A 12,721-nucleotide genomic window follows, 5' to 3' on the forward strand; every position below is an offset into this window, starting at 1 on the left:
TATATATATTATATATATATATTCCTGGTTTTGTGCTTAGGAAAGTATTGGTTAGGCAAAGCTTGCTTGAAATGCTTGGGTCCAATTTGTCTGGTGCAGTGATAGTGGGTTGGTTTAAGGAGGCCTCCAAAATTAATTGGGTTCTTAAGCCCTTTCTATAATGATCAGGAAAATGATGGAAAAAGAGAATTATTCTATCCTAAGAAGGTACCAGGTAGCAGATTTTAGTGCAAACATCGGGCTTCTTGGACAAGTCTAAATTAGCCCATCCAATGAAGTTAAATTCTCAGGGTAGCTCAAAGGGCTCCAGAATTTGTGGTCACAGGCTAATGTCAAGTTTCTGAGGTGTGATAATATTAGTAATATTAGTGTGAAAGTCAAAGCTACGTAACACCTACATTCTTTCCAGATACTCTAGAAAGGTGCATGTTGAATATACTTGCTATTCTTTGTTTATGTAAAATATCAACTAATGCTAAAATTCCACCCACTAAGCAGTTGAAGGGCCATAGACAACTACTAAAGACTTGGTAATATAGCATGTTCAAATTTCTACTGGAAACTTAGTATGCTATTACTGCTTTACATGACATTGGGTGCTTTACTGGTGCCAAAAAAATAAAAATTAAAAATAAGACCCTAGAAAAGGCAGCCTTCAGAGTCACTCAAACAGATCTGGGTTGCCAAAACCGAGCCTCATTATTCTACCTAGCATTTTCCCACCAAGAAAGGTACCCAGTAAAGTTCAGTTTGGGTATTCCATAAAAGCTTCCATTTTAATAATTTTCCAACAAGCCCCTGGGAAAATTTAATTATACAGATGTATGTTCATCTTTCACATTGTGAGATGGTAACTCCAGTCACCTGCACTGTAATTTCGTTTGCTTTTCTCGCTTTGTAGTAAATTATATGAAAACAGGCATAATAAATGAAATGCACCCAGAAAATGAAAACGGTAACTTTGAGTAGAGTGACCAAAATTACTTCTCCATTTTTTTCTTACAAATAAAATGTACAACTTTCTTGTTTTTCCTTTGTCAATGTTAAGTGATTTATTAAAGGAAAAAGAGCCTATCAATGAAGTTTCTAATTCAGAGCCACAAAAAAAAATAAAAATAAAAAAATCAATTCTGACAAAACAGACAAGTCATAAACTTGATGTTGACTTTAGAGCAAATTGGTTTGAATAGAGAGGAAGTTTAGCAATTAATACTCTAATGAGATGTGTCATCCAAAGAAACAAAAGTGTTAGAAAAAAGGTGATAGTCTTATAAGACTATGCAAAGTGCTCAATGTCTTCCTGACTTTTATTTTGAGGGACATGGGTTACTAGAGGCAAACACTAGCAAAGACACAAGTATGAAGATGAATGATCTCAAAAGCTTAATTATGTTTTGGCTATTAAATAAATGTCCTCTTTTCACACAGGTACTGGGGGTTGGTTTGCACAGGGAAAATGGTTTGTACAAAAATGCCATTTAATTGTGGGACTAAAAGCTTTAGCACAATAGCTTCTTTTATTACTGGATAGCATGGCTTTATAATAGATGCATGTGTTTGAACAGAGATTCCTGGGTCTTTTATTTGGTTAGCTGAAATTATCTTTAAGTCCTTATGTTATTTACATTACATCTGATTTTCAAGACACCTACCATTTATCAAATAAAAAAATGATTTACTAAACATATATAACATAGTTCCAATGATGCTTTCAAACAGATATACTGATTGAAGGCAAAATATTTCCTGTTATTTGTACCTGTATACTCAGGTGGGCAAAGGCATGTGTAGTTATTAATGCCATCGACACATGTGGAATTATTTTCACAGTCATTATCCTCACAATCATCAACATTGACTTCACAATTTTCTCCTTCAAATCCATCAGCACAAATACACCTGAATGCCAGAGGAGAAAAGGCAAAAAACATCTTTTTGTTGCATTTTAAAGTCATGTGGTCTAAATATTGAAAAAAGCATAATTATACTCATCAATCATAGAGCTTTTAACTACCAGAAATTGATTTTTTAAAACGCTTTTAAATGACATGTTGTAAACATCAATTTAAGGTAATATCCACCAAAGCAGAAACCATCCAAAAAATAAAATTTATGCTGGTTGCAAGAAGGCAAATGATTCCACGGTCTTAAAAGTCAATAAATCCACTGTATTTGCAGGTCTAAAACACAAGCAGTTTTACTCCACAGCCCTAGATATCTTAATCTTGAGTTGTGCCCTAATAAAATAATTCAGGCTTCTTTGCTCATAAATGAAGAGGAACTGGTTCTGATTTTTAAAATTGCAACATCTACTAACATACGTATAATGTCCTTGATGTTTTGAAACAAAAATAATCTGAAAATAAAATTTTGTCTTCCTTGCAATTACAAAATGTGAATGTTCTCTTTGTCTTAAATACAATCCTTCCTCTGGCATAAAACTATCTTGAGTATGTATCGAATAATTTTTGAGTAAAGTCTAAATGAATAAGAGATGACTTCATAACAGAATGCAGCAGTGAAGTCTATTTCTTCTGAAAAGTGAAATTCTAGCAAGTTTTAGTAGTATATTAGCATTCTTATATGACATTATTAGTGTCATTTAATAAAGAGCTCCAGTTCATAATTCATGAAGTATATCTGAAGTAATTGTACCATATGATTAAATAACTCCAGATTAAAATTGTTCACAGCAAGTCTGTCTACTTACATTGTGTCTTGGAAATAAATCATTAATTTTCTGTATCAGTGGGACCTATATCTTGTCATTACACACTGTCTGTTAAAGCAATAAGCAAAACAACAGATGAATATATGACTACTAGTAGGGGACTAGTTGGCTATTAATTAGTATAATGGAGCCAATATTAATACTTCGTCTTGCCCTAATCTGACCTGATTAACCATAATGTGCATATGTGTATGTTTGTAAATTAGTTTGGTTTTGTAGCATCCTGAGCTGAGAACGCTGTAGTGTCTCCATTTATTTTTTATATTGCAATATCTCTGAGAGGGACCAATACATATTGCCATTTCTCTGGAATTCTTTGAAAAATACTGCTCTGATTTGAAAAGGAAAATGCATGTTGTCTTAGTTATCTTTACTCCAATACTTCAGACACAGATGGTCATAGACTAATGACCTACCAGAATCCATCTTCTTCTCCTTCTTTTAAGTGGCAAGTTCCTCCATGTTTACATGGGTTACTGATGCAGGCATGAATTGGGACATCACAGTCCTGCCCCTGGAGAAGAAGGGGCAAGTAAAGTCGACTAAAGCAGTTCTCGGCACATAGAGAAAGCACAGTAGAATAATAAAGGCACACCAAGAAAAGTTACGTTCTCAAACTGTGACTCTTAAAGTGCTTTTACTTACCTTGAAACCATATGGACAGGTGCATCGGTAAAAGTCAACTGGATCACTATTACATGTGCCATCATTTTTACATGGATTTGATAGGCAGGGGTTACATTTAGCTAGAATGTTGACATCCACAGGACCTGAAAATTAATTCAAAAATATGAGCAACTGATGCTCTTCCAGTTTACTTAGAATTACTTGTATGCCTTAATGTAATGGTAAATTTCGTATAATATTATTATTGGTCATATATCTATATGTGTCTCTCATCCATGACAAGCCAGAAATCAGCATCATCCTACGATGCTCAAGAATGCAACAGGAGGCCTTCTCAACTGGATGGACTGTGAGCCTCTCTGAGGCCAGTGTGGGACTCTTGAGTTGGTATCTGATGATAATGGTGCCAGTGTCACAGAGTCCCCTCATGGGCTGACTAGTTTATGTGGATGTGTTTCTTGGCCATTGTCTGTACTTTAACCTCCTCCTGCTTCATGGAAATGCCTATTGTCAGTCCCACAGAAGACTACGTGTGTGGGTGTGGCGTGTGGTGAGCAAATTTTATAAATAAGTAGAAATTTAACACTGTAATTAAAAACACAATACAACGCACCTGCTCAGGTAACATTGACTCAGTAGTACGACTTTCGTACAGGAGACACAAAAGAGTGCCACTTTATGCATATAGAAATAAACCAAAAGTGTAAGCTTCATTATAATCTCCCTCCTTTCCTTTTGATTTGGTTTATTTGTTGGTTCATTTGCACAATACGTGAAGGGTGATGTTTCTGTATCTTACTCTCCAAAAAGAAAACATCTTTGAAATGATCTTTACTTGCAATCTCATGTTTTGGGAGACATCTTTAAAAAACTTCAGGAGCCGTACAAGGTCTCGATTAAATGCATATTTAGCCACAGCCATTTTCCTTTGTTCACAAATACTTATTGGACAAATGACTAACAATGTGGAAACTGTGCTGTCCTCAATAAAAGTATGTCCCACCTATGCTACTTTGTGCATTCTGTGTGAGAGCTCACCACAAGGCCTTTTGGCAAATGTATCTGACAAGGACACTGACATCTTTATATGTAAAACACATACATTTCTCACTGTCAACATTAATTATATTTCACTCTGTAGTATAATTTCTCTGTAGTTCTTTATCTTCACCGAACAAGCAGCAGTAATTGTAATTGCATGTTTTATCACATGCAATTTCTAGCAAAGTTATCTGGATAATTACAGAGCAGCTCTGCACTCCCACCATTACTGCTCTAACCTTCTAAAGTGCCTTCACCAAAAAGCTATATAACTTCTATTCACATAAACTACCTGTATCAAATTATTCTACAGAGGCCGGGCATGGTGGCTCATGCCTGTAATCCCAGCACTTCGGGAGGCCGAGGCGGGTGGATTATGAGGTCAGGAGATCGAGACCATCCTGGCTAACACGGTGAAACCCCTTCTCTACTAAAAATACAAAAAATTAGCGGGGCGTGGTGGCGGGCGCCTGTGGTCCCAGCTTCTCGGGAGGCTGAGGCAGGAGAATGGCATGAACCCGGGAGGCGGAGCTTGCAGCGAGCAGAGATCGTGCCACTGCCCTCCAGCCTGGGTGACAGAGCGAGACTCCATCTCAAAAAAAAAAAAATTATTCTACAGATTAGAGCCCATGTTTGAGTTGTTGACCTACTGAAAGAAACTCATGTATGTAAGAGAACATGAATAAATATGGTGGCCACAGAGATTCATTGTATCTCTTCATATCCTTTACCCTGGGAAATACTAGTACATATTCAAGTAATGGCATTGAATTAAAATCCATGAAAATGATAGTGTCCTGTAGTGTTTAGTTTTTCTATTGATTAAAAAACTCTTGAAATGTATCCACATAGAAATTCTGGGGTTTTTTTGTTTGTTTTGTTTTTTTTGTTTTTTTTTTTGTTTTTTTTTTTTTACCATTAGGAGAAAGTTGACCGCTCCTAGGATGAACATATTAAGGGAAAGAGGTGGTGCTTACTTCTTCTAGTGATGCCTTAGTCACTAGGAGAGACTATGCCAGTGCTAATGTCCCCTACATTTTGTCTTGGTAACTAGAATAACTAAAGGAATCTCTATATCAAATTACAGCTGGGAAACTGCTGGTATTAATTCTGAAGTAAAGTGAGCTCCATAGAAATTCAATTTCTCTCCGCCCTCCCCAATTTATTTATCAATTAAGAGCAAAAAACTTAGCTGTTCAGCACACTGCAGAAATGAATGGTGACAGTGAAAGCAGTTAGTTAAATTAGCATAATACCTAACAACAAATTGTTTTGTTTGCTAAAGTTATATATGAGTCAGCATAAGGAAAGAAAATAGCTCATTGCTAGTGGATCCCTTAATAGTTTACAGGAAAGAACCTAACTCAGAACAAAGGCGTAGGATGAAACGGTGAAGAATGTATGCCAGCAAAACAGCAAGTCAGCAAATGCAACGACCATAAGCATTTATCTGGCCACATCCCAAGGCTTTGAGAAAAAATGTCTTTTGGCCTGTTACTGTGCTTTCAACCTTGTAAGGCTATGGTTTAAGTAAAAGGAGTTTAGGGTTGGCAGTTTGTAAGTTCATCCTGTGGAAAGTGACATGTTCCAAAAATTATGTTTGAGTAATTAGATGAGAAATTAAGAGATTGTCTTAGGGAAGAAAATGGAATACGTTTTGAAGAATTTAATCGAGTATACTGGCAGCATCATTGCCTGGCTGAAGTAGTTCATGTTCATTTTACCACATAGTGGGGATTTATTTAATAAATGTCCACTGGACCATATCTGATTAATAATCACTATCTAATTTCTTTGCATTTTATTCAAGACCAAATTTGGTTTTCTATGGAGATAATTATGTTGAATTATCTTCATATCTGGAATCTGTTATGGGAGACAGTTGCTCCCTAATATATATTCAGTTTAGCTAAAAAAAAAAAAATCAAGATAAGCATTCTCATATACTCAGGACTCAACAATTTCTTAAACCTGCTGAGCTGATTGTGGCATAGAGTTTGGGAACATAGCAAAATACTGAGTTCCAACTTCTTCAGGTTGGTAAAGCTCATGACTACCAACTTTACCAACGGTAAAGTTAGCTATCATTCTATTTGCTTCTCGTTTCTCATATCTTTTTAAACCCAGTTATTCAACGATCATTTCTTATTTCTAGTACTTGAGTTTGAGTGAAGGGTAGGTAATACAAAAGATGTTTGTAAGTCAAATTCCACATAGCAGCATCCTCTCATATCTCTAAAGGTCTAAATATGATATAATTTCTTTTCCTATTTTATGTAGCTTGTCATTCTCCTTAACCAAAAATCCTTTTCAGAATGTGATTTTTACATCTACCTGGTTTATCTAAATCTGCTTGTTTCTTTTTTTTTTTTTTTTGAGACGGAGTTTTGCTCTTGTTGCCCAGGCTGGAGTGCAATGGCACGATCTCGGCTCACCGCAACCTCCGCCTCCCGGGTTCAAGCGATTCTCCTGTCTCAGCCCCCCGAGAAGCTGGGATTACAGGCACGCACCACCACGCCCAGCTAATTTTGTATTTTTAGTAGAGATGAGGTTTCTCCATGTTGGTCAGGCTGGTCTCGAACTCCCAACCTCAGGTGATCCGCCCACCTTGGCCTCCCAAAGTGCTGGGATTACAGGCGTGAGCCACTGCGTCCGGCCTAAATCCACTTGTTTCTATAGTCTAATCTCTTGAAATGATATTCCTTGCATCTGGCTCTCATCCCATTCATCTCCCTGTCCATATTTTGCCCTTCTAAGTCCATCTTCTGTCTTCTATTTGCATTCAACTTGTGATTCATTTTCCATCCACTACACTTTCTCAAAGCAACTCTCCTGAAATCTTCTTATTCAAGGAGAATGACAACTTTAATCTGTTTATACAACAAGGAGATGATATCAGAGCTAAAGAGAGATGCCAAATAAAGTCATCATAAAATGGGGGAAGAAGCACACCTCTCCACGAGCAAACCAACACTTGGCAGAATTTTCCACACTTGATTAGTCCTAGGTGAAAAGATGTCCATAATATGTAGCAATCTTGGGCATAGGATCTGAAATCCACCAACCCAAGTTAAACCCAGATTTACTACTTAAGTGTGTGGTATTAGGATAATGGCAGCCATTCCAAAAGGTTGTTTTAAGATGTCAATGAACGTCAAGCAGGGAACCTAGTGAGATCAAATACAAAATTACGGCAAGTACTGACACTCTTTCTTAGACTTCCAGAGAGTTGGAGTAGGTAGGAGGAGGAACAAAAAGTGTTTTATTTAAAAGGAGAAAAGCAGTCATTTTGTTTGTCCAAATTTCAACACAGACAAAGGCAAATTAGATCTTGCTGTTTATCTATTCATCACAGGCTCCCTGAGAGCCTTCTATATATGCTAGGAGCTGCTCAAATTTGGGGAAACTACAGGGACTATTATGAAACCCATGGGAAATAGAAGTGGGCACCGGGTACAACACTGAGAGTTAATGACTTTATGCTGTTAAGGAATGCAACTGTGATTTGCAAATTAGGTGTGGACCAGCACCGGAAATAATAGTACAGCTTTAAGAAACAGAAGAGGTTCTCTTTGTTCTTTCATTGCTGCTTGGTAAAGAACTGCAATCTTTAAGCTTTTCTCCTTTCTAAAGCTAATTGGTTCCAAGAAATGTTAACATATTGTTAACAAATTAGCTTTCATGAGATGTGTGCCACGGAGGGGAAGGGAAATGTAGCTTCAGGGATAAAGATCTTTACTAAAGTCACTGAAATGAAGGAGAACAGTCGAGGCGAACTGGATTGATTTAAGATTTGGTTTTGATTAAGAGAGCACTATAGTATTAGCTATATCGGTGGAGGTGTGGTTAGTTTAATAATTCAAAGGGAAAATGAGAAGAAAGTTTGGTTAACAATCTGTTTCTGTCAGTTACTTTCATCTTTAATGGAAGAACTGTCAGACCTCAAATCCATTAGAGCTTGTAGGCAGACTAGCTTACTTGACGAAAATCACTAGTTATGCACCTGACACCACTACTGCTACCCAGTGAGTACTGTATCTCATTTTGATTTATTACCAAAAGATCCAGACAAAAACTTCTAGCTATATTCTAGAATCTGCCTTCATTCTGGTATCCCTTGGAAACATGGGTCAAATAACAAAATCCTCTAGTACTGCCCTTGTATCAAGCCAGAGGTACATCAAAGGCAACTCAGGGAAACATCCTGGGGATATTTGATGTCGGGTATAATTAACTAAAAGAAGGTTTTTATTTAAAACCAATGCTTTTATGCTCCACTTGCAACTACATTATGGCATTTCTCAAGTATTATTAATAATACCAAATGCATATTTGTTAACAACATTCCATCATTAATTTATCAAATATTTACTGAGCATCTACATTGTGCCAGGGACTAGGCCAGATTTTAAGAGACCAAAGACAAGTGAAATGCCTGAATTTCTGAAAAAACTTATAGTTTAGCAGTAGAGACATACATGTCTCAGTTAGAGAGTGAATGTGGGGAATGAGAATGCATGTCTTAGAATATGTGTTTCAAGTTTCTGCAAGCCACCAAGGGAGAAGAATCCACTAAGTGAATGGAAATATGAATGTGAAGTTCTTAAGAAAAGCCACGGCTAGAAATTTAAAGGCATGGGTTGAAATGTACTGAGAATTTAACAGGGCTAAAGATAGAACGCCACATTCTACATGAAAAAGTGGGTGAAAAAATAAAAGGACAGCATTAGGAGATATACCTAATGCTAAATGACGAGTTAATGGGTGCAGCACACCAACATGGCACATGGATACATATGTAACAAACCTGCACATTGTGCACATGTACCCTAAAACTTAAAGTATAATAATAATAATAATAAAAATAAAAAAATAAAAATAAATAAAAGGAATGAGGAAGCCAAGAGATTGTAGAGGAAGGAGAAGTGGCCACCAGTGTCGAAGATGTAAAGAGAGCAAATAAAGATAAGTAAAAAGAAGCCACTGAAATTGGAAAGATAGAAGATACTGGTGTTCTAGTTTCAGTGGAGGGGTGGAGACGATCTCCGGATGACAGAGGTTAAAATCCTGTAAATTTGCATTGCAAAAATCGTTAGCTAAAAACACAAAGGCTAAATTACTACACCTTTTGCATTACCAGGCTTGGCCATTTGCAACTCTTACATGTGACTTGGGGCCACTAAACGAACTTCCTGAGCCAAAATTAAATGGAAAGGGCAATAATTATTTTACAAAATCTTTGCATCAGAGAGAATATGGATGTAAAACATATAAGAACAGAGCATTAATTGCTAGTTCTCTTTACCTATTAAAATAAACATCTGTTAAGTTTTTCCCAGTGTTTTAAGTTTTAAAAAGTATAATAAAAGAGCCCCCTCCTTTTTAAAACGATACTTTTAGCAGATTACCATATCCAAACCTGAATGTTCTCTTTGGCCAATGAGCAAATCAAAACCTCCAAAATCTAAGGCAATTTCCAAGATATAACTATGTACTAGTAATACTAAATCTGAAAATGTAAAAAAGATTTGACCAAGTTCTAAATAATGCTTCAAAATTGATCTAACTTGTGAATTTTTCATTGCTTTAGGTTGGGCTGAATTATTTAATCACCTTCATACTTAATTCAACGACTAAGGACAATATCAATAATTTTGAGACACAGAACAAAAGCTCTCACTCAAGCCTAACAAAAACTCGTCCAAAATGGAAAATGTCGATCTTGCTAAGAAAAACAGTTAATATTACAATGTTATTGCTGAGAATTGTGAAATTTTTCACAGGAATTCCAGAATCTAGAGGATTAGATAAAATTAGAAGAAGAGATCAACCACGGGATGCTAAATGTTGATTATCGTGGGTTATGTCAAGGTTTCAGGTTTCTTTGACCCTTCAGCTGGCCTTTACAAATGAAGTAATGAGGTACATTCAGCACCATATCCCGGCCTTTCTTTTGAGCTCATGGCTACCAGACCCCTCCCCTTTTGGGCCTCGTCCCCTCTTTGTGTTATATTCCATTTAATTCATAAGAAGAGTTTCCTGTTGGCCTCTTGGACCTGACAGTATCAGTTACCGTTCCATAGTCATTTGGTATGGATATATTATTAGCATCTTATACATATTTCTATCACCAGACTTCCATACCATTTTTTAGAATTATCTATTTAAAAGTATCTATCAGTAGAATATCAGGTCCATGAGGACAGAGATTTTACTCTGAATTGTTTATTGTTGTATTCTTACCACCTAGACACAGTGCCTTGTACATTGTATGAATTTGAATAATATTTGTTTAATGAATGAATAAATATATCATTCATCCCCATTAGTCTGTTCACTCTTCAGCACATGTATGTCATCGCCATTAGATTGTTCACTCGTTAGCATATGTAATTATTTAATAAATGTCTTTCAAATAAAAAATAATAATTTAGTTGCCTCCATAGCTAAAACTTCCTGAACCAAGAGAAATAAAGGGAATACTAGAAATTAACAATGTTCCACTTTCCACACTGACTTTCTCAATGACTATCTGGAGAGGACAAAAACTGTTTTATTGCAGACGCTTACTCACTCTAATGTCATCTTATATTTAAAAGATGAGGACAGGACACTTGGGTTATAAAGACAAGTCATGGCCATCTGCTTCCCACTCGGGGATGCTCTATCTGGGTATTAATTAAATATGATCTGATAATCAATTTCTTCCTTTCATTTATTTCTGTTCTGCATCAAAACGATGAGAGTTTACCATAAACGCTTTTTTCTTTATTAAAATAATTAATGACTCAAAATAACAGTATGGCATGGCATCCTCTAGCAGAAAAAAATCATTTAAATTGTATTTAAAATAGCTATGTAAACACGTATTCAATTAAAAATATTTATCTTCCTGCTATATTTTGAAATTATACATTGACAAACCATAATATTGAGAGTTTGTACTTATACAATTTTCATGAATAAAATAAAAATACATTACACTGGCATAACTAGAGGGAAAGTTAAGTTAAAATATGTAAACCTCAATTATAAAACATTTAAAGAAACATGATTTTGTTGCTTTAAAACTCATAAAGCATATATGCTTAACAGTATAGCACTCAGTGGATTTCCTTGAATGAATTATTTTAATTAATAGATTAAAATACTTGGCCTTCTACCAATCCACTTTTACAAGTAAATATTTCTAGTAAAGCTTTTGAGGGTAGGTCAGAATTTTCATTTTCTAAGTATGTTTCAATAATAGCGTGGCAATCTTATTTACACTGAAAATTTATTTTGAAAATACTTTTATTAAAAACTATAAAATAAACTTAAGCATTAAGCATTGGAATCGGAGTCAAGGTTCAAATTCTGACTCCAATCAGCAGCTGAGCGATTTTTAAAAATTGCTTAATAACTCTAAAATACAATATTTTCATATCTCAAATGGGGAAATGATAGTTTTCACTATAAGAATGGTGGAAAGATTAAAAGAGATAAAAAATCTATGTCAAGTACTCAGCATTAGGTAAACTACTCAACAGAACTTAGCTATTATTGTTATTATTATTTATAGTGGTAGTAGTATTGGCAACAATCCAGTCTGAACTGTCACAAACCTTGAACTAGCAGAGTCTTCATTAATAGGACAATGAAACTTCAAAATAGTCTGACAAATACTGAGACAAATGCTGGCAAAGGGCACTGTAAGTTTCAGTGCCTATAACTCTAAAATTCAGTTACAGAAAAACTGAGTAAAGTCTTCTAAACGCAACTGCTACTATATTGATGGAGTCTTGAATGTCTACACTGCCTGCCAACTGGCTTACACCCATGCTGTTTGCTATTTAAGGTATACCTTGAAATACGTGCAATCTATTGCTCTTATAGTTTAGTGAATATTAAACTGAACTTCCACAGTTGAAATGATAAATTTAGGCTTTACATCCTCTGACGATTAACAAGTTTCAGCTCAACTGTTTTAGGTGGCCCTGGAACAGGTCCAGAAGTTTCCTACAGTGAAATCTCTGCTCTCATAGTTATGCCCACCTGTAGCATTATCCTCACACTTGTCTGCTTGTGCACCTGTCATTAAATCTTTCATAGCCCTCCTTCTTTTATACAAATTATCCCTCTGAGTTCTTGTAGCAACTACACTATCCACTATGGTAGCCACTAGACATGCATGTATATTTCAGTTTAAATGTAAATAAAATAAAATAATTATTTTTCTCAATGCATTAGCCATATTGTAAGTGCTCTATAATCCTATATAACTAGTGGCTACCATATTGAATAGCACAGATTTAGAACATTTCTATTATTACAGAAAGTTGT

General features: G+C 35.6%; 1 protein-coding gene across 2 annotated transcripts in view; it reads right to left on the reverse strand.

Annotated features, from left to right (window-relative positions):
* Positions 1-12,721, reverse strand: part of SLIT2 (slit guidance ligand 2) — a 380,209-nt gene that overhangs the window by 58,466 nt on the left and 309,022 nt on the right. For both annotated transcript variants that reach the window (XM_058430212.1, XM_058430211.1), the window contains exons 26-28: positions 3,377-3,501; positions 3,148-3,245; positions 1,760-1,899 (exon numbers count right to left, since the gene is read on the reverse strand). In XM_058430212.1, coding sequence (XP_058286195.1) covers positions 1,760-1,899; positions 3,148-3,245; positions 3,377-3,501 — 363 coding nt within the window. The remainder of the gene's footprint in view (positions 1-1,759; positions 1,900-3,147; positions 3,246-3,376; positions 3,502-12,721) is intronic.

This window comes from Hylobates moloch, unplaced genomic scaffold (assembly GCF_009828535.3).
Source record: "Hylobates moloch isolate HMO894 unplaced genomic scaffold, HMol_V3 SCAFFOLD_17, whole genome shotgun sequence".
Taxonomy (NCBI): domain Eukaryota; kingdom Metazoa; phylum Chordata; class Mammalia; order Primates; family Hylobatidae; genus Hylobates; species Hylobates moloch.